The 26,707-nt window shown below is 47.3% G+C and overlaps 6 protein-coding genes across 6 annotated transcripts; 3 read left to right on the forward strand and 3 right to left on the reverse strand.

Moving 5' to 3' along the window:
* Nucleotides 1-645: 645 nt before the first annotated feature.
* On the reverse strand, nt 646-3,095 carry ned1 (Nuclear elongation and deformation protein; the record flags this gene model as incomplete). The annotated part of the gene is made up of 2 exons (XM_031146261.1): nt 646-2,573; nt 2,618-3,095. The coding sequence occupies 2 exons, from the start codon at nt 3,093-3,095 to the stop codon at nt 646-648; spliced, it is 2,406 nt and encodes an 801-aa protein (XP_031008795.1).
* Nucleotides 3,096-11,122: 8,027 nt separating this feature from the next.
* On the reverse strand, nt 11,123-11,533 carry LHYA1_G001278 (uncharacterized protein; the record flags this gene model as incomplete). Its single annotated transcript, XM_031146262.1, has 1 exon — nt 11,123-11,533. The coding sequence occupies one exon, from the start codon at nt 11,531-11,533 to the stop codon at nt 11,123-11,125; it is 411 nt and encodes a 136-aa protein (XP_031008786.1).
* Nucleotides 11,534-18,113: 6,580 nt separating this feature from the next.
* On the forward strand, nt 18,114-19,355 carry mdm12 (Mitochondrial distribution and morphology protein; the record flags this gene model as incomplete). Its single annotated transcript, XM_031146263.1, has 1 exon — nt 18,114-19,355. The coding sequence occupies one exon, from the start codon at nt 18,114-18,116 to the stop codon at nt 19,353-19,355; it is 1,242 nt and encodes a 413-aa protein (XP_031008787.1).
* A 230-nt stretch (nt 19,356-19,585) lies between these two features.
* On the reverse strand, nt 19,586-20,402 carry VPS28 (Vacuolar protein sorting-associated protein; the record flags this gene model as incomplete). Its single annotated transcript, XM_031146264.1, has 2 exons — nt 19,586-19,969; nt 20,022-20,402. The coding sequence occupies 2 exons, from the start codon at nt 20,400-20,402 to the stop codon at nt 19,586-19,588; spliced, it is 765 nt and encodes a 254-aa protein (XP_031008745.1).
* Nucleotides 20,403-20,625: 223 nt separating this feature from the next.
* On the forward strand, nt 20,626-22,935 carry LHYA1_G001281 (putative NOC2 family protein; the record flags this gene model as incomplete). The annotated part of the gene is made up of 1 exon (XM_031146265.1): nt 20,626-22,935. The coding sequence occupies one exon, from the start codon at nt 20,626-20,628 to the stop codon at nt 22,933-22,935; it is 2,310 nt and encodes a 769-aa protein (XP_031008744.1).
* Nucleotides 22,936-23,847: 912 nt separating this feature from the next.
* LHYA1_G001282 (uncharacterized protein) lies at nt 23,848-26,585 on the forward strand (the record flags this gene model as incomplete). The annotated part of the gene is made up of 4 exons (XM_031146266.1): nt 23,848-24,234; nt 24,284-24,601; nt 24,647-26,400; nt 26,468-26,585. The coding sequence occupies 4 exons, from the start codon at nt 23,848-23,850 to the stop codon at nt 26,583-26,585; spliced, it is 2,577 nt and encodes an 858-aa protein (XP_031008747.1).
* Between the last annotated feature and the right edge of the window lie 122 nt (nt 26,586-26,707).

Raw genomic sequence — 26,707 nt, forward strand, 5'->3', positions numbered from 1 at the left:
GCAGATGGCAGATGGAAAATGGCTTTACGGAGGGGAGTTTGATGATGATGGATGGATCCGGATTAGGATTACAATGAGCCGAGATTTTCTTTGCTTCTTGATTGTACAATAGATATCATACCTGCATTTGTTACTTTACTTATTTTGATTTCAATGTCCCACTTTGCAAGTGATTTAATTTGGTTTGGTTTGCTCTGTACTCACTATTCACACCGTATATACCGGTTGCGTAACTAACACATGTTACACTACGTCCGAGTTCGTGTGAGATGTGATGTAAGGTGCCTACGCTAGATCTAGGGTTTAATTGTGCAAGGTACGAGTACTGGGAATAGGTGACTCGCATGAGATAGAAGATGGAATGAACAAAAAAGCTCGCTCGCTGTATTCTTGATCTTATAAAACTGTTCGAATAAACAAACTTACGCCTCGCTATGCTTGCTTGCTTGCTGCAGCTTCTATGCCAGACAGACACACCATGCGATAGTATACAAGTTTTCTCAACCAAAAGAGCCATTCCTCTGATCAAGCAATCAATCAACCAATGAACCAACCCGCTCCTGGTATATGCCGCCCTTGCATTGCATTGCAATTCCATTCCATTCCGTACCGTACCCACCTAACGCCAAAATACAAGCTACCCACCTAGTTTGGTACTCTCACTGACACTTTCCTATCCTCCGACTCCTCTCTCTCCAAGTCAAGCCCTTGGAGTCCCAAAATTATCTCGGCATCTACATCACGCCTCGGCTCTCCTGCTTGCCGGAGCGCTTCGAGGTCAATGGCCTGCGTGCCGTCTTCCTGTGGTTCTTCTTCCACATGTTCATGTTCTCCGTGGTCTGCGTCTTCGAAATCCGCCTCGATCATGCTGCTTGTCATATGTTCCAGGTCATCCTCGTCGGCTGAACCGGACAGCATACTTTCTTCTAGCCCGTTGTAATCTTCTCCGTCGTCGCCTTCGTCGCCTTCATCGCCTTCATCGATAGAGTCCCGCGATATATAACTATCTCCGAGGTCTTCATTCGCATCTCCATCTTCGCTCACATTGTCTTCTTCTTCTTCATCTTCTGGACCATCTCCACTCTCCGAGGCGCTGAAATCATCCAGGTCAAGGACTGGGTCGCGCCAGTATGTGAAATCCGTGTATTCTTCCCCGCCGCCTTTCACCAGCGTATTTACGGGTGGGAAGTAATGATCTACTACTTCTCGCATATTTACATAGCTGTACCGCAGTTTGTTAAGACTTAGCAAATCGAGGGATACCTCGGCGTTGCTGTTGATTGTAAAGATGCGCTTGCTTGGTATACTGACGGATCGATAAGATAATGCATCTGTAAGCCTGTTGCCAAAACCTGCGTGGAACGGTGTACGGGTGGGACCGAATAGGCTCTTAATATCGCGCAGACAGGCCATCTTAAAGACTTCCGGCTTACGGATGTACAGTTCTCTCCTTAGAGCTGCAATTGTGCGATCTGGACTCAATAACGTTGGACCTTTGGGTAGACGATAGCTCTCTTGATCCACGCCATTCATGTAGGCTCGTGTTGTATCTGCTAATCCTACCGAGCGAGACGTCAAGTACATGATGTTGTACCCGTTTGCAACAATCTCGGTGTACAGCTTCGCAACACCAATATGGGTCCAGTCACGGCCGATCATATTGAGCACATGCCCCAAAGCATCGGACTTTGTGATTGTACCATCAATGTCAGAAATCACAACAGGTACGTCGTAACGCCAGAGATACATGTAAGCATGGCAAGTTGCCCGATTGACCGTAAAGCTCATGGGATTCGGTCCAGCTTTCAGGCCCAGAGCTTTCAACTGGTCGCTCGTCAGTCGTAGAGTCTTGGCATAGTTCCTATTAGGATCCCCAGCACCTTCCGGTGGCGTCTTGGGGGGTGTCTCTAAACCCATACCACCGATGTCGGATTCTGCACGGCGATGAGCAGACAGAACAGGTGCAGTTCTCTCGCTTTCTGCCTCGCTCCCATAGCCTGGGTCTGATGCTAAATCGTTCAGAACTGCGGGAATATTCATCCCTGCCAATGCTGCCCTTTGACTTGCGGCCTCCTTTGCTTCTTCGCTGCTATATATCCATAGATTTCCATGCTCATCAGCTCCAATGAGGGCGCCAATATCGTAATTGCCTTCCAATTCTTCAGAGAGAATCTTTCGGGCAATAACCTCAGCTCGCAGAGCATCTTCATCGCTACTCTTGTATCCTGTCATGTCCAACATCAAATCACCCGTATCCGTGACCTGGGTCGGTATGTTGGATGCCGAAAGTTTGTTTGACAAGGCTACCGCACGCTCAATGGCTTCTTTTGTAGGTGGAGGCGGGGGACTTTGTGATCGCTCTGTGAAGGAATCCGAGGGCCCATCGTGAATAGCTAATGTGGGGGTTAAGGAGCGCGTTTGTCGCTCTCGGTCTGCATCGTCGCTGGAATGCAATCGTGCAGAGGAAGGTAGGAGTTCGTCGGTATGGTGTCGACCAGATGTGATTCCAGACCAGTCCCCAGATAGCGGTCTTGTGATGGCATCTGGAGATGATGAGAGGGGCGTCAGATTGGCTTGAAAATATTAGATAGGGTGATTTGCGGACGTAGTGACTTACTCAGATTACTGGTTCTTCGGGGCACAGATGTTGAAAGTGCCCCGACGCCAGGTCTTGCTACACTAGCAGACCTGGGCTTTCTACCGATAGTATCCAGGTCCAGGAAGTCTGGTTCTGATAGATTTGAGACATTCGATCCTTCTGCTTGTAACGGCGGACTGGAAGCTGGAGAGACCAGGGGGGATGTTTGCATAGCCTCAGGGATATTATCACTGGTCTCGAAAACAAAGAATGCCTCTCCTCCCTCTCCCAACTTCATAGCATAGTCTTGTTTCGCGCCATTAACCTTGAACTCAACCTTCTTTTCGTATGGGCGGAGGAGGGAGAATTTCCCGAACCTGACATGGAAGGGAGAGCATGCCAATGAGCCATCCTCCTGCTCAACAACTATCACATCAATGGCTCCGCTGAGGGTCGCTGGGTTGATTGAATTCCATGTTTTCGAGACTGATCCGCTGATGCTTCGGACGTACTGCATGACAGAGGGATGCAAGGATGCGTCGGAAGATGGGATGGATAGCAGTACTTTGAATTCGAGAGGAAGTAAACGATAGTGGAAGTGGAAATGGGATTAGACGGTGGTAGGGACAGAAGAATGCATAGATGGTTGGTATGGGAGGGGTACGACGTAATATTGTTGGGGTCAGATTGTCGTCGTCGGTTGAGAAGCTCGTACCACCAGTAGGTAGTTATTATGTAAATCCGGAGGGGGCGCAAAGTAGAGTAAGCACTCAAAAGCGTTCTATTGATGCATTGATGAGACTCGTATTAGGATAGGTACAAAGTAAAGACGTCGCGCTGGGGGAAAGAAGCAAACGATGGATTATGCGACGTGGAAGTGAACATATGGAGTGAAGAATGGACAGCTCGGTCTATCTTTCTCTCCCTCTCCCCTCATCCCTGCCTGTCAATCGGCACTGACGTCGTGAACTCACGGGTTGCATTTTCATAAAAGCCACCAAAGAGGCCCGTTCACAGTGCACAGCAAAGGCGGCACCATTCTACAATAATATTACCATATAGAAGTCGATGTTATCGAGTGCCGCCTTTGGGGTCCTGCAGGTGTCTGTTTTATATGGACCTCGATATCTTCACATGATACATGTACAGTACAGTACTGTACGATGAAGTCCACTCTTTACGCTTACATATATCTCACTTCCTCCGGTAATACCGGCTGCAGAGCTCCTTTAGGGCATCTTCACACCGAGTGGTAAACATCACATCTGATTGGTGTCTTCGGCTTCGACACGTTATGTTTTGGATGGTCGATGCATGTGAAAGACAGACCTGTCGTCGGAGTAGATACTGTTTGCTACATAATAAGGTACCTAGGTACGACGTATTGCTGCATTCCCGCTTGTCGAGTGGGGAAAACAAAGAGCCATCTTTTTTTCTGCTACGACTATCACTTTTGAGGAAGCAACCAAGGGGGGGGTTAGTGCCTTTTGCAATCCCATATTGAATCTCTTGCTATATGGTAGTTCCATCACCGGCAGTCTCCTTTGTTTTCGATACAACATCTTGGATGAGTGTCCAAATTTGCTAGTCCTTTTTCTTTTCCTCACGCCTCATTCTCGTTCCCGACAATCTTCAAGATTGGCCTCTTCCAGTCAGGGTAGACAGCTGGATATCTTTCAAAATGCTCCTCCACCACCCCCTGTACCAAACCCAAACGGTCTGAAAAGTCGATTTAATTTTGTTTGATTTCATATTATTTCGTCAGACTGGCTTCATGCCTAGTCAACGACCGATAGAGATAGAGTATTGCCTTGAAAGTTAAAGCTGTAAAGTGATTCACGCCATAGCTGTAGTTCGGTTGATGTCTACACACAAATGTGATTTACATACTGATCGGAAGCAATCCGTAAAGAGACATCTTGTCTGTATGCTATAGTGCTAGGTCCGGAGAGTTGAATCACATATCCGGAGAAAGTTATACACTGTTCCATTTATTCCTGCCTTTTTGTCCGTGGCTACAGCAGACGACCATCCGGTTGGATTCTTCCTATCTCGTCTCGTGAGACCAGAATTCTCGCATGGCATTAAGGCAAATGTTGGCGATATCACTTCTTCCTGTTTTCGAGCAAAAGTAGCGCTCTTTCATCCTGGACTACCCATTACTGATTGCTTTCCAAGATCAATTATAGAGCTTCTAGGCCACCCAGCTTTCGAAAATCAAAAACTCTTAGAATGTCGAAATATCAAGAAAGTGATACAAGCCACAATGTGTCTCGTACATACAGAGGATTCAATTTTGGAAGTTGGAAGCGGACCGTAAGGGAAGTGGGCTTTGAAGTTTCATTCATTTTCGGGATCAATCATGCACTGGACATTCCCAATATTCAATTCACTCGAGTTTCAAACTCTCCACACTCTCCGTTTTCCTTCTCTCTCAACCTCGACGTCTCCATATCAAATCTCTATGTCTTCAACTTCACCCCATTATCTCTCTCGTCCTTCCTTAGCTCAATCAAATTACTCTGCGTACACTCCATCAAAACATATTATTCTCCAATACCCGGAGCTCAGGGCCCTGTCGCCGTGCCAAACAGCACTTGCTTCGTCATCAGCTTTAAATTATCATTCCATTCGACACCTATCAAAACACACCACGCAAACCATTAGCAGCAATGGCCATATCTAAATTTCCCCGCGGTATCAGTGCCCAGATCCTAATCGGAGGCGAGGCCGCGGTTGAGCACGAAGACCGCGACGAGATCCAAGTCAAGCATGATGACCCTGAGGTAGCGGAACACCTAGCCTCCCAAACCATATCCAAGTATATCGAGTCGATTACCGACCAGAGATTCGTTGTTAAGCTCGCCCTTAGTCCATTATACTCCCAACGCATGGAGAGCAAGCTCCGTTTCTACATTAGCGTGGATGGAAAAGAGGTTTGGATCGGCACCGCTGCCCGACCGAAAGTTCAAAAGAATGATGGCCATTGGGAGGAGGAGGTCGAGGGAGTCAAGGAGGGAAAGGGTCGTGGTTGCACAATTAGGAAGTTTCGGTTTGCAGAGATAAAGACCAGTAGGTCTCCAATCCCCACCTCGAGCTCCATATTCTAAGGCTCAGACCTGTCTCTACACGTTTTCCCCTCAAGCTAATGGAATTAAACCACAGACAGCAGTACGCTGGAGTTTAGCAAAGTCAAGCGTTTGGCTGAACGCCTTTTGCCTGTTGGTACTATTGAGATCAAAGTCTACCGTGAGAATTACGGCAAGAAAGGAGGCGAGACACCTGGCACGACGAGAGGATTCCACAAACAAAACGAGGTCATCCCCGAAAAAGCTTTAAAAGGCGAAGCAAAGAGCCACGGCACTAGGTATGTTATTCCATCCTCCAAATCCAAGAAGATAGTAGACAGACCAATGCTGATATTCTTAAACACAGCTTAGGACTCGCGCAGAAGACACAGAGGGGTGAAGTCTGGCGTACGAAGAAGAAAGACGGCGAAGATTGGCCCGAGGTAATCTTCCGCTTTGTTTACAGATCAAGGGAATCACTAAAGCAAATGCACGTCATCCCTCGCACGCCCTCGCGCTCCTCTTCCTCCTCCTCCTCCGAAGAAGATATTGATGATGATGAAGATGACGACGATATTGCCAGCGTCAATGAGTTTAGTCGAGCCCAACGACGCGAGTTCCAAGCTCTGCGTGCCAAATTCGCCCAACAGAATAAGAGCAATTCACCGGCCGTTCATGGCAGTGGAGGGAAACGCAAAGCAAAAGCTCAGAAGATCAAGAAAGAACCTATTGGGAAGAGAGGCTCGAGTGGCGGTGGTGACAGGGCTGCAAAGAGAGCCAAGAGAAAGCAGGCATCGGTTCATATTGATTTAACTGGTGACTCTGAGTCGGAGAATGAGAGTGAGAATGAGATGTTTGTTACCTAGAATTCGGGTCCTGATGTGCTTGGTGGGTCGGTGGACAGGGTGGCTGAAACATGGTTTAAAAATGGCGCGTTGTGATGGAAGGAGTTCCTTGGAAGGAGGCTGATCAACTTATGACCTATGACTTATGACTGCTTTATTAAAATTTGGGAGGAGTTTAACAGGAGGCAATAGCGAGTTTTAATTGACAAAGTTATCATCCAGGGGAAGCTGGAATTAGGGAACAACTATAGGGACCAGTCTTTGTCGGAAGCATCTTGACGTCTTCCTGAGTCGGTGCTCTGTTCATGGAAGAGCAACGTTTTGCTTTACTTGTCGATAATGTTACACCGGTCTCTCATTCATGTTTTGCGAAGTTTGCTATTTCCATTAGTTGATATTTGTCAAGTCTCATTGCAAGGACACGTGCATGAGGGTTTTCTCTTTTCTATCAAGTTAGAATTGTATTAATTGCTAATGTGGAATATGTACCCTCCCTAATGGATTGCCGTTAACGAATGAATGCCCATAAATTGAAATCCGGATGTTTGTCTCCCAGAAACAATCTTAAATGTTGGTCCGCACCATTTTATATGAATGTGCCGCCATATTCATTCTCTGATGATAGAGAGAAACCCGCGACTAAATTCCCAATCTGCCAAATCGAGCGGGTAGCGCATGCCATATAAGAATAACTGATGCTTTTAAAAAGTGTGAAGAGTTCCCCTCAGTCCAGGACAATGGCTTCAGACTCGTTTTCCGTCAGATCGATGGTAATCTTGCCAAACATCTTCTTGGGCTTCTTTCGTGGTGTGTCGGGTTCCTTCTCGTCATTTATCTCACGTTTTATAGGTTTGGGTTTTCCCGGGCCTTCAATCATCAAAGGGTTTGGACTTCCCTAAATAGACATTTGAATTAGCACATCTTATTTGCATATCAGAACCCAAGTTGCAGGTCGCATGAGGTTTTCAGTGATAGAAGTAGAAGTACATACCACGAGACTTTGAAGAAACACCTCCAACTGGCTCTTTTGTGCTTGGGAAAGGTTTTCGAGATTCACGATTGGTGTAGTAGTTGACGCTGGTCCTACGATCTCTTCTGCTTCTGATGTTTGGGGAAGGACAAGGAGTGATTTGAGTGCCTCCCCTATATGGAGAAATGTCAGTAGGTGCTTGCTAAAGGAGAAAGGTGTTTCCTACTAGCACGGTACTTGAAGACTAAGATGAGTATTGGAAAGCATTCGCCATCAAGCGCTTCTGTGTCCCAAGGGTCGTCTAAGTCTTCAAGCTGTTCCTCCTTTCCAAGTCTATTCCAAGCAAAAGCATTAACCAATTATGAAATCGCAGAATGACACAAGAGAAAACTAACATGGTGCCGTGGGACTTTGAATCTTTAATCAATACTTTCTCATGAATCTTCAAGGAATAATCAGTCTCTTTATATTCCTCCTCGCGCCGCATACGTGAATTCTTGCCAGCCGAATCTCGAGTTACGCAAACTTCAATCTGCCCAATGGAGGACATCATCTCTTTGTGCTCTTCAATCCTGGACTTTCGAAGCTTCTTGGAGGCTATTTTAAAAGTCAGAACAGAAATATCGAGTCCTGATTGACACTTACTCGTCTGAATCTTGGTAAACACCATTGGCTTGACCGTTGAACCATTTCCTGTGGACGTGATGACCCCATTCACCCTCGTAGCTCCATGATTTCTTCGCAAATTCAGCTTCGTTCATAAGTGGTGTTTGGATCTCGTTGCCATCAACAAACACTTCGAACGCAAGATTGGGGGCATCAAGCTTGTATGGTTCCTTGGCAGAGAGTTTGATCGTAAATGCCTTTCCGGTAGTAGCCTCGATGTACTTGGTGATGGTCCATTTGTTCTGATGAAGAACAACAGATGGATCATCGTGTTCTATCTCGTCATTTTCGGCCTCGTATTCCGTCAAAGCCTGTCCGTCAACACAGACCGTCACTTCCAAGCCTAAACGCTCCGGATGGATCATATTGGCTCCGGCAATAGTGATAAGATGCTCCTGGTCTGATAGCTGAGACTGAGAGCCGGGACAACTCAAAAGCTAGAATATCAAGTGAGGAGATTCATAAAGATTGAGGTTGTGAAGGAGAGAACTTCTGCAAGGTGAGAGACGCTTTGAGAAAGTAAACGAGGGAGCGCATCTTTTCGAGAACAGGATTTACTGCTAAGAAGGGTGTATGTCAAGTGAATATATCTGTAGTAAGAATGTGTTAAGTTGCAGTTGGAGTTGACTGCTAACTTAATTTATGAGATGGGAGGTCTAAAGTCATATGACTTTCAACCGCGGACAAACACTTCAAGAATACTAGAGGATTTCAATTATCAAAGATGCTTAACAAATAGAGATGTTATAGATAGACTCACTATCACATATATATATCACATGTATCTTATTCGTTAAAGTAGGAAGGGGAGGGTCGCCAGTAGCATTGCCGTCTCTTACTTGAGATAGCCTCCATGACAACAATCATTCACTACTTTAAAAAGCAAGGGACTTCAGTTCAGTTGGTTGCCAATTATATTATTACAATTCCCTGGCCATAGCCCTCATCCCCACCCCCAATTATTATATGATGCTGCCACCCATTAAGGAAAGATAAATCCGTCCATATTCAATTCACTTCCATATACGGAACCTCTCGTGCCGACTAGTATTGCATAAAATCCTCCCTGCACGTTACCACTTGAATCTCCAATTATCATTCAAAGCATCGCTGACAATGCCTCATCCACATCGTATCTCACATTTCCACTCTACTATAAAGGTACGAATCCGTCTTCTCTTCTCCTAGCAGAAGCTAAGCGTCAGATTATACAATAAATATCCTGGTTCTCCGTTCTTATTCGCAAAATTTCCAGCTGAAGAGTATTCTTCAAACACCATTTCTTGGAAAGTATCTTGTGTTCATCAATGCATTTCTTGAACAATTTCAGGCTTGGCATAAAGCAGCTTATCAGGACAGCCACCAGTTTCCTCCACGGCGCTTCATTTTTCAAAAAGCTGCCGGATTTCATTTCCATCTCCACTTTTACCTCTGATGTCAAGTGCTAAGAGGGTGGGCATTAGAGATAGTTTGGGAATATGGGGTTTGGTATTGGAATTTTCATAGTTGGCGGACCATCGGAAGGGGTGAATAATTGCTTTTGCTACATGTGTGGACATCCAAGCATAGCCGAGGGCCATGTTTTGTTGATTCGTGCGGCTACTAGAAGGGATCCATTTAAGTGATGAGATCAAGAATGTGGATTAAAATCCCTAGGATTTGAGGACTTGCCTTTTTGACAGCCATGTTTGATTGGAAAGACGTTGTGGCCCAAGGTAATTGCTGACATAAGGGGACTGCTTGTTTACTAGATGGTATATGCAACGAGACTCATGAAAGATGTAGCTAGAAGATAAGTCATGCAATAGACCCCACCCTCAAATCCTCACAAGTGGAGATCACGATCCGTCCTTGCAAAAGTCAGATGCCTAGCCGCTGTTCACTGAACGTTCTCATCAGATCAAAAGGAACAAAGTACCATATTCAACCATGATGTATAAATCAAATATTTTTGGATTCCATTATCAAAGACAGAAGCCTAAAAGCCATAAATTCATAACATCACTGGTAAGTCACGAACCATAGCGGGCAGGCCGTGGCAAGTAGCGGGTTGACTGCAAGTAGACATGCAGGGTGGGTTGAAAAATAGTTCGCTGTGCAGTACAAGTGCGTCTCGAAAGATAGGATTCCATGGGGTTGTGTGCTATTTGGTGAAAAACAACGATCTAGCTGCGTCGAAAAGGCGGTGAGGAAGGAGGGGAGGTATGCAGGATTGCAAGAATGGGGGATGTTGAGTTGCGCAGTTGGGGGGAGAAATCTTTGAAACACGTGAAACAGAAAGTAGTAACTACACAGAAATGATATTGATTTTTGTATAAGGGGGGTGGATTGACAGACTGATAGTATGGTAGGAGTTAATGGCGGAAGCAAACCATTATGGCCAATAAATGTGATGGCGATAGAGGATGTAACGTGTGTCAAGGTTCACAAGTGAGTACATGATTGAAACATACCGAGATGTTTCTTGTAAACCAGAGTCGTCTCCTGACAGCCTGTTGTATAAACCTATTCGTGCAATGAGACTTTGCGAACAAGTTGAGTCTGGACGCCGGATCTCTAGAAAGATATCATCCAAGACTTGTCCGGAGACTAGCGCCTGCCGGACAAGCACCTGCAAAATTTCAACATAAGGTTGGAATGGTAAAGAAGTATTTGGTACGGCAGGTTGAACGAATGCATTATAACTATTTCAATGAAGTATGGAAGTAAGTTTTATAGTCGGCGATGAGCGCGTACATGCCATTTGAACATATGTGGAAATATCGTTACAACTCTTGAGCTGTCCGCAGCTCATGATTAAAGGCGCAAACAAAGAAAGCCATGTCGTGGGGCCATTCCATCTTCATTTCCGTCACTTGACGCCAGCGTGTCCATCTACCAAACCCGTATGTGTTCCCTCCCCTGAGACGAAATTTGATGACGCCGCACCGAGTACACTGAAATCCAATCATCCATCCAATTCCCCAGCTGATGATCCATCGAGGTCACCGAGAAATCACTCGGCGATGACTTCCTCGCTCCAGTCTCCCTTGCCATCACCATCCATGCCGAAATGAACGGGGCCCAGTTTCAAGAATCTACGTCGCTGAGTGGGACTTCCAGATACACTCTCATCACTTCCCGAACTAGAACTGCGTCTGATCTTCATGTCCAACACTTCAGGGATGATCGGAGAAGCCTCTGCACCTGCATTCTCAGGCGCCAGTGCAGGGGGCAGAGTCGTAGCTGGCAGTGGCAACTTTGATTTGGGAGATGAAGGATAGGATGCGCTCGTTGTTGGAGCTAGGGATAGAAAGTTGGTGAGCTGAGGGAGAACAACCTTGGACGTGGGTAATAAGCTCTCTGGGCCGCCAAAAGCGCCGGCTGAAACCTTTTCGCGGGCTAGAGTGGATGATGAGGATGCCATTTTGGGCTTAAAGGAAGTATTTAGAGAGGTAGGCCTGAAAATAGAAGGACGAGGCGGAAGTACGAGCGTTGTTGGCAACTTGTTGGATGATTACTGTTGCACTCGGTGTTGCACTCGCGCTGGTATATATGCCTGGGAGGACGGGACAATGGAAGAGTTAAAGGTCGCAGAAGCGGTCGCAGGAGGCTTAGATTGTCTTGTTGGGAATAAGTGGAACATGGAAAATGAAAATGATTTCAAGTAACAGACAAGCCTTTATGATATCAATGGACGAGAGAGATGGTCGGGTGGATTTCTGTGCTGTAACTAGCAAGCAGTACGTGGGGTAGCGCCTAAGATTATGCAAACGTGGGCGATGTATTGGTTGGGCGGCGATGGTCCATAAGCAATGGATTCGTAATCGCAATCGGGAATGTCAGAAGGAACAAGAAATAAGGAACAAGCAGAATGAACATACGATACTGATATATCAGCAGTGAAAATGAGGAGAATGACGACCTTGAAGCTAGATTCCCAATGGGGAAATGGAACAGCGACACTTGAATAACTGTAGCCTTGGTAAAGGCGAAGCTCAGAGCCCGAGCGAAGTCTCAGGCGTCTCCTGATTGGTGTAAATCCTACGACAAGAATATAAGTCGGAAGCAGATTAGATGGTGAACCTACACCAAGCCCTACGCTGTGGCTTACTTCAACCTCTGCCGCAGCTGCCCCTCTAGCCGAAACAGCAATCTTCTACCTTCAACAACTACTAATATTAACCTGGAATCAATCATACGACCCAGGCCGTTAAATGTCGGTATAACATGTGTTGCGATTCACGATGGTTTCATCATATTATGCGGGGAGCAGCAGCATTGCGAACGGCCTGGCTCGGGCGATGCCGAAGACTTCCTTCCCCAGGTCGATCAGTCCACTAGCTGAAACTACTAGAGCATTGACCGTCATGCTCAAACTCGGTACAGTATACCGCGAAGCCAACCGTCAACTATGTTGCTCGTAGTTCTGTATGCATGTTACTTCGTGGGGTAATTGAGGAGAACACTATCTCCTAGTCTTCCCGAGAGCCGCTCACGACGGCGCTAACCGGAGAAATCTAGATAGCGTCGATACCGAGGTTCTTGATTCTGGTCTGAATTGGTTGCGAGGAGTTTTATATCCTTGTCGTAGTATGGTATGGCAGGATTGGAAGTGAGAAGGGATGATATATCATTTCGAGAAGCTGAGATATGCAAAGATAATAACACCCAAAATGTAATCAGTATCACCTGTTCCGCGTGATTCAAGCTTCAAAACCAAAGACGTATTGTCGAATGAAGACCCGCCTGCGTATACTGGGCCGAGATTTAACGATTGCAAAATTTAACCCAAAGAGGGCTAAGCAGCTCTCAAAGCTTCAAAAAGGTGGTCTCTAAGAAATGATGAGAATCCCTCACGTGACTTATATCGACTACTTCTTCTGCGGCTGAGGCGCGGTAGAGTCTCGTACCTGAGGCCGAGTGCCAGAAGTTGGTCTTTTGGTATGGATGGTTTGATTGCATCAGATTGCGCACGACCTGCATGAGATCTCAGTCAGCGGACTTAGAACGGCCCATCGATTTGTGACTCGCCTGTACGAGTATTCGGATCCTAAAGGAGTACGGGTGTCTCGGAAGTGGCTAATCATTTCGCAAGCAGAGGCGTAGTTAACGCGATGCTCGATAACCTGCATTTGATCAAGTCCGGTGCAGTCAAAAGCGGAATATGCAGCTTATTGCGCGCCGCACCAGGGGCTTGCTTGCGAGGTGTGTGTATGGAACTACTGGGGACAGTATGTTCGAAGTTGTTCTTTTCTCGTGTTGCGAGGCCATAGGCCGTGAAATATGGCATTCACCAATTTTTGAGGCGGCGTATTTGAGATCTTGATGCAGTCTTTCAACTGGTGGTCACTGGTGGTCTACCTCTTAGGCCGTCAGATCCGGCGTCCGGGACAGGAGACCTGACCGGGTGGGTGTTCGAGAAAGGTCGATCATGATATTTCAGTCTGGGCGGCATTCCTTGACTCTCTCGTTCTCGCCGTACGGTATTCTCTGCGTTCGTCCTTGACGCGTGTTAGTCAAGGAAGACGTTTCTGCGTTACTCTAAAAGCCTTGCCGGAGATCGCAAGATGGCGCTTAATCCGAGGCCGCGATTGGGCGAACAAACTAGTCTGGGCCGCTGGGGAGGCTTGAAGGTTTTTCCATCGCACTCTTATCGATAGGAGATCCCATTTGACGGCATCAAAAAAAAATAAGTGGCCTTGGCCTTCTCGAGCTTCTATAACTTGATTGGGGACTTCGCAATTTTGTGTTGGCGTTGGCATACTGCATTTGGATCTCCTCACTCCAGATGCTGCAGCTGACAGTATTGCAGCCACCCGTGGTGACGTCGGGGCCCTGCAGATGGAGGTCTTGTGCTTCCTTGAGGAAGGGGGGATCTTTTTTGTAATTGTTCGAGCTTTTGTGAAATATCAAGTTTCAAGAGAAGATGCCCGAACCCCCCTGAAAACACATGGCATGTAATGTAGGGAGGCGGCAAAGCGGGCCACCCTCCTTCGACGACTTGGTCGTGAACAAATTCCTAAGAGGGCCCGAAGAATGTTATATGGGCCTTTTAGACGTACGGTAAATTTTGAGGCTGTTATCGTACGGTTATTGACCAGCTTGATATATATTGAACAATGGCACTGTCTCTAACTCGTTGATGAGAGGCAAAGCTTCATTGAATCAGCGCCGTATAGGATTGCCCATGCGTAGTTTTCTGAATCTGCAAGGATAAACTCCTCCCTGATCTGAAATTCCTTTGTGGTCTGTCCTTTGGGATTTTTGAATATCAGAATCCAAGAATACTATGAGGTATAGCCAATTAGCAGGGGAGGTACTCGGCATGTGTGTTACCAACATAGAATTCACAGGGGGAAGAAAGGGGGAAGTTTCTCTTGCCGTAGAGAAATAGTTAAAATGTGTCTATAAGGGCATGAATCTGCACACCCCTATTAGAGTTACTAGAATGGAGTATAACGGACACTTTGTAAGTACCGTTATAGAAGTTGAGACATCCTAACATCACTAATGTCCAATCAAAGTGATATTGCACAATAACAGATCACGCAGATTAAAGTCCGGCCAGCTGCTGATACCGAGTGCTCCTTCAAAGCTGTAAGGCAGAGTGCACAAGCGGAAAAGCAGTTGGCGATAGGCCTTCACGGCCGCCGACAAGGCCGGCAGTCGACGTTGTGCCCCACGGCTGCTGCACGCCCTTTTTCAACGTCGCTGATCGAGAGGGCTCAGCAGCTTATGGGATCTGCGAATTTACGAGATCAAATCCGGCCACCATTATGATTCCTCCAGTGGACCTCGCGGCTTCGATAAGCCGCAGTGAAACTGGCGCAGCGTAGACGATACAGAATAATAAGTCGCCCTAAAGTGATGTTCTCGAGGGTAAGGATGCGCACATGGCACCCCCGTAAATATCTATGCTGTCATCCGCGCTCGAGCCAGACTGCCACTGTTCATTGGCTCGGTTTCGACGCTTTTGCAGCTATCCACTGAACCCTGTGATGGGACTAGAAGCTAATGTTCAAGGGGACAGTCTACCCCAAGCGCAGGGCCATAGCGTGTGCTTGCGTAAATGGAAATTCGGAAAGTGGATCATTTCGTTGACCTCCTTCGCAGGCCAATCTGAGAGTGTCCATATGAGTTTCGCAGTAGGACCCTTGCAAAGCTTGTCAAGGCTTGCCTTGATAAATTTCCTGTGTCCCTTCTCTAACATTCCTACTATCCTCATTTTGAGCCAAGTGGGCGCGGGACTGTTGGTAGACAGCCTAGCCTAGCATGACCTTTCACTCCCATGGCTGCAATAAGATCCAACTTCAGCTCAGATAGCAAACGACCAACACAGGCACTTCCACAGGTGCAAACAACTGTGACCAACTTGATTGAATGGGCCGAACCGTATACTCGGTACTGTACACGAGTATAAAGCATCTTGCCGTCGCTGCTGAATCTTGGAAGAAACTTCAAGCTTCATTCATCGTCTCCATAGCACCACAACATTCACAACTACACTTCAGATTGGCCTTTTGAGATTTTGAATCTTTAGACCTGTCATATCACCCGCCTCAAGTAAGTCAAGATTAATACTAGAGGAGATGCGTTTAAAACTTTCAGCTGGGATTTCTTGATAACATGTCGTCTCCATAGTCCCATCCAAGACACGACCAAGCAACATATTCACCATGTGTAAAGAATACATCGACCACTACACTTATTGCGGCCATGACGTAGTATCTCAACTCGTGGTTTGCTCAAAGGCCAAAGGACGGAACCTTGACCGATGCCAAAGGGTCGACCCCCCAGTGGTCCAGACAATCATTGGATGGTGCCCCCACGAAACTGGTATGTCCACTAAGTCAATCTGTATGTGGCAAGATAGTAACCATGACTAGAAGCTTGATGGTCTCGGGAGGATCATTTGTCAATACTTGCGGGCATGATGGGTAACCTAGCTTGCACGAAGTGGTCTTTTGCGCTTTTGGGGAGTTGTAATTGGTGAAAACTTTCCCGTACCGGCATGTGTTGGCGGCTTCTCTGTTGGACCATTTATCTTTTCCTTGCCTTGAAGTATGATGGGGTTATAGCTCGTTTTTGTGGTTTCATTGGTCAAATGATAGTTTCGAAGCAGGTGATGGTGAAGGTGGTATGCTCTGGTTAGCATGTGTACTTGGAACCAGTCAGAATGTCAATACTTGTTACGGCGAAAGCTTCCGAGTTGGTTCGTGACGAAACTTACAAACCGAGCCCAATTGCTACCTCCCACGGAATTACATGATCATTGTGGACACTTGTCCGGACTTCTCGCACCACACTCAGTCCGGTGCTAAAATTCCACCTCACAGGTTTCTTGATAACTGACATGGATTGTCAGGCAAATCCGTTATGATCAACTGATCGATAAGTAGAAAAGAGCGATGCCTTGCATATTCCTCCCGCGTCAGTCGCCTCCGCCGCTGATGCACAGCGCGGCATTGCCTCTCAACCAAGTCGCGGCTAATAATGCTAATATCAAAGTGTGATTCCAACGACAGCGTCCCCTGCTGGGCTCTCCTATAAGGATACACAACAGCCCCAAAGAGTAGCTATCATGATAGAATGCCGGGGTTTGCCATCCTTGCTGCATACATAACTCTCATGTGATAGTAGGTGGGGTTCTGTTGGTTTTGATGATGGCTAGTGTCAAGTCGAAAAAGGAGATACCTCCCTTCTTGTGTTTCCATGTCCGCGAACTTCGTATATGGAGTTCCCTCCACGGAAGGGCCGAGAGCATCAACAGTGATGTCATGTCATGGGCACGCTTTGCATGGCTAGAACGATGTCCTAGGCGGCATTAGTCTTTCAGGGGAAAATAGACACTCGTACGCGTACTGCCCTCTCGACTCCCCTCTCGAGATACTGGGGAAATTGTGAGGCAGAATAGGGGATACGATGAGCTAGTAGTGCGTGAAAACAACATTGATTGATCGACGTGAAGGCAACAGCCAACTCAATAGCGATAAATGCGAAATATTCCCGAGGAATGAAAAGGACGTCGAGACAGACTCAAGAACGGCGGCTGATTCACGGCTGCAGCCTACCCCCGAACAGTGGATCGGTCCGCATTCAAACCCAGGTGGCCACTGAACAGCTAGAACCCCCTGGCCATAAACATGGGAGTGCCTGTTCGCGGCTGCACGATCCCCTGCACGAGGGACAGCAGAAGCGCAGAAGCGCAGAAGCGGCGAAATGCACGCTCATCTCCAGGGAAAGACAAATGATAGGGCTGAAGCCAGACGCCCCTCACGCCGCGGGCGCTTATTCTGTGTAATAGGCCACGAATTATTCGCCCCTTAGAAGACAGTCTCTGAACCGTCGATCGAGCAGAAACTCCCAGATCTCGATTTTGCCAAATGATTGAGAAAGATGACTTGATACTGATCAACGGTTGGTATTTGGATGGCCAGGAAAGGGGAAAGTAGAGGTTAGGTACTTCTGCGGACGATGGTTTCCCGATCTGAATGATTGTCGCAAGCTGTATGTGCGGACACACTCGTCCCGCAGTGAAAGAGGTGTCTCAAGCAGTATACTTGAAAAACTCCACCTTCATCGCTCGATGTGATGACAGATCATGGTGGCCGAGGTCATGGGCGTCTGAAGTTGAGGAGCGGATCGGGTCTCCGCGTAAGGAGATATCCCTCCACGTGCCGCTTTAAACGCTGTTAGCCGATGCCGATACTTGCGCTTGCCTTGCTATTTGGCGTCAAGGCGGCACTCGCATGCCCAAACACACGACTTTACACATACCTACCTACCTAGGACTTAACAACTTCTGCGACCACGTGGACAGTCCCTCCAAAGAAGAGTAATCATCTTTCGTCCATACCGGAAACCTGGAATGAACAGATATGAGCACCAGATTTCCGGATGATATGCTGAAGACTTGAACAGTCGTCAGGTGACTATTCACGTCCATTGACTTATATTCAAGGCTAATTACATGAAGAGAAACAAAGGAGAAGTCGTAGCAGAAAATGTCCATCGATTTGAACTGGGAGACTCTGACCTCGGGACCCGATGGCATCGCATTGGCTGAGAAGATCCGAGATTTTATTGATGGGAAATTTCAGACGATAACACTTCCACGTTTTATCAAAAGTGTGAATGTTCACAATTTCGAGTTTGGGAGTATTTCTCCAGAAATTGAGCTGAAGGACCTATGTGATCCTCTTCCAGAATTTTATGAGGAGACCGAAGACAACCACGGCAATGATGGTGAGGACGAAGATGATGAAGAGGGATGGAGTGTAAAGAGCGAACAGCATGAGACATTGCGAGAGAGGCGAAGGTTGGACCGAGCTGAGAGAACGAATGGGACCGGACAAGCCACACAGGTTCCACCTTACATCAACACACGGTTGTCAGGAGTAAGATCCACACATACAATAGGGGACTTGGGAAGTCCCTTTCTCGGTGTTAGCACACCAGGGATACCAGGCGGCACCTCAAATTTGGGTTACTTTCATTCACATCTTACGTCCGGGCTTTCAGGAGCCCACACGCCTCTTGCCGCTGTCGCAGGTGCTCATCTACCAAATGGCTGGCCGGATTACTCGAGTCTACCATTGAATAGAAGAGGGCACCATCAGACTCCCAGCGGAAGCTCGCTCTCTCCTCCGCCCACCGCAGATTCAAATCAACAGATGTTACGTGAACGTGCCAGTGTTTCTACATTGGCTCCGTCAACCTCTACGACTAGACCTCAGACTCGAGAAGGTCTGATGGAAGAGACTGTTGAGGAAGAACCGATCTCACCTCCACGACGATTCCGAGAACCAAGAGTTGAGGATCTGCAGACAGTTTTTCGCGTACGATATGCAGGTGATGTGAGGCTGTCGCTCACAGCTGAGATTCTACTAGATTACCCTATGCCAAGTTTTGTAGGCATTCCTGTAAAGCTGAACATTACTGGAGTATCATTTGATGGCGTAGCAGTCTTGGCACATATTCGAAAACGAGCGCATTTTTGCTTCCTGTCACCTGAAGACGCATATGCTGCTATCGGAACAGATGAGGATGATCAAGCCCCTGCTAGTGGTATGAAAATGGGCGGTCTTCTACATGAGATTAAAGTAGAAAGCGAAATCGGACAGAGAGAAAATGGGAAGCAGGTTCTGAAGAACGTGGGCAAGGTTGAGAAATTCGTCTTAGAACAGGTCAGACGGATTTTTGAGGATGAATTCGTATACCCTAGTTTCTGGACCTTCTTGGTATGAGGCCATTTACTATTCAGCAGCTGTTGGCCGAACATGGCGTGGCGTATCTACGCTGTATGGTCTTAAGACAGGAGGCCGGCTGTGAGGCAGTGTAGCAGCGGTGAGAGCTGTGCTAGATCATGTGCTTTGACGCATCTTGGAGCGATAGCTCTCTTCTGGGGACTTGAAATCCCTTCCCCACGCTACGCTCCGAATTTAATATGAATATGGCATATGCTTCATCGATTTCCTCACTTCAACGTCGCTTTAAACCCCTGGTATGCTGAATTCATATCAAGCTCCAACTCCCTCGCCTGATCTTCACTGACTTCTTCCGTCGCCTTCATCTGATTCAAAGTTATTAACCACTGCACAATCTTGGCCCTCGCTTCAAAATCCCTATCCGTAACCTTATTGACACTTGTTATAACATCTGAAAGCAGCGGATGCAATTGATCTTTCGCCAGTAATCCAAGTTTAAGTGCATCGAGGAAGGTAATAAAGTCTTGCGTAGCTTCGAGAATCAATGTCCCGTTCGTTCCATTGTTGCTCGTTGTCGTAGCATTATGAGAGGGTGCTGTTACTGTGCTTGGCATCCCAGTTCGTATCCGTTCTGTCGCTCGCGGTACTTCCATCTGTGAACATCAGACATGCTGCCTATTCTCATAAAGGTATAGGGATACACACATCCCATTCATTCTTGAAAGTATCCAAATCGACAAACTCCCTGGCCACAGCTTCATCCGTCAAAATAGCCTTGTACTGCTTCAACAGTCTATCACATATCTCCGTGTAATCTGATTCGGAAATGGCGTCCTTGAGAAACGCTTTTTCGAGTTCGTCTAGAGTAATGATAATGCTGAACACTTCCGCAAGAGAATCCTGGAGATCTCGTTCTGCTCGGGTCTCTGAGAGTTTGACTTCCTGCAGAACATTCATGTCAGCCTTGTTGGAGGGGTATATATAGGAAAGGCTAGGTACTTCGTTAAGATTTATGGTTGCCGAGAGTGTGGTATTTGGAATGTAGCTATGTGGTGTAGGCGCATACGCCTGGCGATTTTGGTACATTATGCTTGGTCCTGTATTACCTAGGTAGGTACTTGGACTTGATTGTATTGCTTTGATGCTTCGAGCAGCTGGCGGAGTAGCTGTGGCAGAATATATACACACCGCCAGAGATCTCTCCGCAAAGGGGATAGCTCCTCAAAATTTCCTTATCGAAAAAAAAGTGCAGGCTCGCATCGATAATCATCGCAGGTTTTACCCATCGCACAATTTACACAACATCACAATGGCAAAAAGTACGAAGAAATCGACTCGTAAATTCGAGAAAAATCATCTCAAGGACGTTCTCGAGAAACGGAAGGCAGGTGCGAAGATCAAGCAGCGCCAGCAAGTCAAGGCCAAACGACAAGCACGAAATGCGAAAGATGCAGAGTTCGTGGGCGGAGAAGGTGAAGAGGAGTCTAAAATGAACGGATCTGCCAAGGAGGATCTATTTGGAAAGATGAATGTGGACGATTTTTTCCAAGGTGGTTTCGATATTCCGGAAAAGCCTGCCAAAAAGTCGAAACCGAAATCAGTACCAGAAAAACTTGGCAAGAGGAAACGACCAGAGCCTGCCGAGGAAGATGATGATAACTCCTCGGAAGCTTCGATTGAGGAGGCGCCGGTCTTAAGTGATAGCGAGGCTGAGAGTGGTGCCGAGGATGAGACTGGCATGAGCAAAGGAGCTATGGCCGCTTTGGCGGAGAAGGATCCAGAGTTCTACAAATTCTTGAAGGACAATGACCCCGAGGTTTTGGAATTTGACGAAGATGCCGATCTAGCAGAAGTTGACGAGTTGAGCGGCGAGGAAGAAGAGGAGCCGAAAAAGAAGAAGCAAAAGAAGTCCAAGAAAGCCAAAGCCAAGGAGGAAGATTCCGCCGAGGAAGAGGAGGAGGAGGTCGAGGATTCAGCAGAGGTATCGAAAGAGATGGTCAAGAAATGGACGAAAGCCATGAAAGAACAACACTCTCTACGTGCTATGCGCCAAGTAGTTCTTGCATTCAGAGCAGCGGCGCATGTCAACGAAGACGAGGGGAAGGAATATAAGTACACGATCTCGAATCCAGAGGTCTATCACGAACTCCTCATTTCTACCCTCAAACACGTTCCGGAAGTCCTCAACCACCACCTTCCCGTTAAGGAGAATGCCGCTGGCAAAGTCCGAGTGTCAACTGATTCGAAGAAGTTTAAGACCCTTACACCACTACTAAAGTCGCACACCTCATCCGTACAACATCTTCTCACTACACTCTCAGACGCATCCACCTTAAAACTTACTCTTTCTTCAATCTCACCACTCCTGCCATACCTGTTATCTTTCAAGAAGGTCCTGAAGAACATTGTCAAGACTGTTGTGGATATTTGGTCAGATGCTTCAAGCAGCGAGGCAACACGGATCACAGCCTTCCTCATACTTCGGAGACTAGCAGTAATCGGAGATCCTGGATTAAGAGAGGCTGTTTTGAAGACTGTTTATCAAGGACTGATCAAGGGCAGCCGAACCACGTCAATCCACACTATCCAGGGTATTAACCTTATGAAGAACTCTGCAGCTGAGCTTTGGGGTATCGACCAAGAAGTTGGCTACGCTACCGGCTTCACGTTCATACGTCAATTAGCCATTCATTTAAGAAGCAGCATCACGAACAATCAGAAAGAGAGCTACAAGACTGTCTACAACTGGCAATATGTACACTCCTTAGATTTCTGGTCTTGTGTTCTAGCAGAGCATTGCAGTCCTCTCAAAGAAGCAGAGAATGGAAAAGAATCGCAATTACGACTGCTAATCTACCCTACTGTACAAGTTACCCTCGGAGCCATGCGACTGATCCCAACCGCAACTTACTTTCCCCTCCGCTTCCAATTAATGCGATCACTACTCCGCCTTTCTCGAGCTACCGGCACATACATTCCTGTGGCATCAGCGCTCCTCGAGGTGCTCAACTCAGCCGAGATGAAGAAGCCACCAAAGCCCAGCACGCTGAAGAGCCTCGACTTCGCATCCAACTACAAAGCGCAGAAGTCGTATCTCAGAACAAGAGTATATCAAGACGGTGTTGGTGAGCAGGTTGCAGAGCTGCTGTCCGAGTTCTTCGTCTTGTGGTCAACGAGTATTGCATTTCCAGAATTAGCATTGCCCGTAATCGTTATGTTGAAGAGATGGCTAAAGGAGGTATCAAACAAGACTTCAGGCAATAAGAACAGCAAGGTGAACTCAAGCTTCGTGCTTCTGATTCAGAAGTTGGAGGCTAATAGCAAATGGATTGAAGAGAAGAGAGCTAAGGTTGACTTTGCGCCCAACAACAGGGCAGGTGTCGAAGGCTTCTTGAAGGGATTCGAGTGGGAGAAGACACCGCTTGGTGCCTTTGTTGTTGGACAGAGGAAGCAACGAGATGAGAAAGCTAAGCTTCTCGAGGAAGGCAGGAGAGAAGAAGACCGAAAGAGGAAGCTGGACAGAGAGAAGGAGAAAGCTGTGGGTAGTGATAGCGATGAGGATATGGAGTATCCTGAAAACGACGACTCAGCCGACGAGGATGAAGAGGACAACGAGTAAAAGGTATTCTTGAGAGGAGTTAATGGCGTATCAGAATCATGCGGACTGTTCGATTTCGATCGCTTCACGGTCGGCCTTCCTAAATGTATACCATCAAACGGCAATCAAAAGTTACAGCGAAGTCCATTATTCGAACGCCGTAAATGAATGCAATGTTATCTGGTTGAAAGCCATACTTTCCTCGAGTGAAGATCTTTCTTTCAAATGAGTACTCGTGCTGCTCCTTCCTCAACCTTCCAAATCTCGGAATGCACATCAAATGCCCACCACGCCAGTCATGGTGCCAATGTTCTCACGTGACTCGGTGCTCTTCTCAGCTGTCTCTCGAGACTCGCCAACCAATAGCAGAGAACTTGATAAGGTTCGAGTGTAAACTCACCTTACTAATGGAAGGAGTTAGAGCCTCAGCTCTAGTATGCCCAGTATCATGGGAGGTCCAAGAGCCAATGAGTATGTAGCGATCCGAGCGTGGCCAGGTTCATTGGCTACTGTACAGTAAGCGAATACCCCACTTCAACCCCTCTCGCCCCTTTCCCAACGACTTACTTTCAACCTCAAGGCGACTATTTTCACCCACATGTCGAATACATTCTCCGTGAAACCAATCAGGCCTTTCAATTGCAGTAGAGCCAGTCTAGGTCGTCATTTTAAGCAGGAATACCCGCCTAACTTGGGAAAGGACTCTGTGGGCCCAAGTGCCGCAGTACAGGTTGCAGGTCCTTTGTCTGAACACAGACATGTGCAGCCATGATAGGTGCAAATGCTACATATTTACTAAATTCGAGTCGGGTTGACGATCAGGAAACATGAAAAGTGTCGCACCGAGCGGGGGTATCCCTCTTTCCACATCCCCCAATATTTTTCTTTTCTTTTCTTAAACCATCAAATCTCAATTGATCGCGAGTATCAATCATGGCTTCTCTTATCCCAAGCACCTTACCAAGGAATTTCCACACCGAGTTCTATTTTGTTGGAGCGACCTTATTCATTCTCATTAGCATTATCCTCACTCTAAGTCTTCGTCGCTCATCAAAAGAGAATAAAGAAATTCCAAGCGCCTTCGAGTCTTTCCTACGTTTCTTCTACGCATCGTTCCTGAAGCCCCACAGTGGCGATGGCACCGGAAATGGTCAGCAGGATGCTTTGGAGAGTTTCTACAAAGCACAGGCTGGGGTGTATGATAAGACCAGAAAGCGCCTGTTACGTGGTCGAGAAGATATGCTTGGACTAGTAGCTGCTCAGCTCGTGCATAAATCTGCCACAGAGCGGAAAAATAATGTAAAGCGTATCTGGGTTGATGTAAGTGCTCCGGATTCCACTGTAATTCGGAGCTAATAATGCTTTGTAGATTGGTGGCGGAACTGGCTGGAACATCGAAGCCATGTCTGAATTTGTCTCAGTTCCAGAATTCTTCTCGAGTGTTTACCTGGTTGACTTCTCTCCCTCCCTCTGCGAAGTAGCTCGGAAACGCTTTGCGCGTTTGGGTTGGAAGAATGTCAAGGTTGTGTGCCAGGATGCGAGAACCTTCCATCTTGAGGATCATGAAGATAATACTCTTAACGCTGTTACCTTCCGTCGCTCCTCGACCTCGGATTATTATGCAGAAGATGGCCCAAATGTCGGTGGTGCAGACCTCATCACGCTGTCTTACAGCTTATCGATGATTGTAAGCGACATATTTATCTCTTGAGACTTTGGCTAATCATTATAGCCTGACTTCTATTCTGTCATTGACTCCTTGAGCACTCTACTTGCATCTTCTGGCATAATTGGTGTCGTTGACTTCTATGTACAATCAATCGTCGATTTGAGCTGTAGAAATTATACTGGTGGAGCCATCAACCGCCATGTGAACTGGTTTGGTCGACTTTTCTGGCGTGCGTGGTTTGATGTTGACCGTGTCGGCCTAGAGCCTGGCCGTAGAGACTACCTTGAGTACCGATTCGGTACCACCCTAGGCGCAGACTCTCGCAATCGTCTCTTTGGATCGATTCCATACTACATTTGGCTTGGTTGCTCGAAGAAACCAACTTCTTCTCTCAACACACCAAACTATCCCCATGAAATTGTGGACCGCTTAGACGCCGCAGTCACGGAATCCCCTTATTTATCACCAGTAAACCACACCCAGACCCTCTCTCGTACTGTTGAAAGATCAACCCCACCGGAACTTCGATCAAAGGCTTTCGATGCTGCCATTATCAACCTTTCAGCCAACCTACCACTTCCGTCGTTCTTCTACCAAAATCACCATTGGAGAATTCACTACGACGACCAGTTGAAGAAGCACACTCAATTCAAGCACGAGTATATCTACGCTTTCACCTGGGAAGACTCGCGTGTTGACAACCGCCTTCTCAAGCTTGGCTCAAATGATGTCGTTCTTGCCATCACTTCCGCCGGCGACAACATTCTGTCCTATGCGCTCTCTTCTCCAGCTCGCATCCATGCGGTAGATTTAAACCCCAACCAAAACCACCTCCTGGAGCTCAAAGTTGCAGCTTACTCTGCACTTCCATACGCCGATTTTTGGAAACTCTTCGGAGAAGGCAGACACTCAAACTTCCGCTCGCTACTGATATCGCGCCTGTCGCCTCACATGTCTTCACGTGCGTTCCAATATTGGCTCAACAATACCCATGTCTTCAGGTCTAGCCGTGGAAAGGGTCTTTACGAGACAGGTGGTTCTAGGCATGCAATCCGCACCATTCGCCTGCTCGCCCGAACCTTCGGGTTCAGAACTCAGATCAAAGCCCTCCTCTCAGCCAAAACCCTAAATGAACAGCGCGAGATCTGGACCAAAAGTATCCGCCCAATACTCATGTCACGACTGCTCAACTACCTTCTCGTTTCGCAAGAAAAATTCCTCTGGGCTGCATTAGGAGTTCCCCACAACCAGCTTGCAATGATTGAGGCCGACCACCTCCACATAGCCTCTGAATCCACACCTTCCTCAAAGCCATCCTCTCCCCTAGGTCATTCCGATGAAGAACTTAACTCCACTCGCGGCCAAGCTGTCTGGCAATACATGGTGCAAACGCTGGACCCAGTCATCGAATCCTCCCTGATCGGCGAAGATAATCCGTACTATCTGGTCTGTCTCCAAGGCTCCTATTCCCCACGCTGCCATCCCGATTACCTGGCGCCAAAATCCCACCGCAAGCTCTCGCGCAGGAGTGCGTTTGACGGCCTGCGCATCCACACCGACGAAATCAACGAAGTTGTCAACCGTCTCGCACTCGGCACACTAACCGTTGCTGTATTAATGGACAGCATGGATTGGTTCAACCCGGGCGCCGAAGAAGCGAGCACCCAAATCGCAAAGCTGAACCGCGCGCTCAAGCTCGGCGGGAGGGTAATGCTGCGATCTGCGGCGCTTATGCCATGGTATATCGCTACATTTGAGGAGCTGGGGTTTGCGGCTAAGAGGGTTGGGGCTAGGACCGTGGGGACGTGTATTGACCGGTTTGTTTTGCCTCCCGCTTCTCTGTTCTCGTACTGCAGATCTTGTTACTAATAGGTGGAGATGCAGAGTTAATATGTATGCATCCTGCTACACCCTTACTAAGATCCAAAATCTCCCTCCCGTCACACCCGTTGACTCGCACACCCGTGTTGGATCCGTTGATCTCGAGGAGCTTGAGATCTGATTTTCTGAGCCAGCTCTAGCCAAGCATGGGGGTAGAGACAGAATGTGGGACGTATTGATGGGTATACCGAGGCGAAACTTTGATTTCATTTCTGGCTCAAAGCAGAAATTTGAGACACTGTG

This window comes from Lachnellula hyalina (assembly GCF_007821495.1).
Source record: "Lachnellula hyalina strain CBS 185.66 chromosome Unknown contig00012, whole genome shotgun sequence".
NCBI lineage: Eukaryota > Fungi > Ascomycota > Leotiomycetes > Helotiales > Lachnaceae > Lachnellula > Lachnellula hyalina.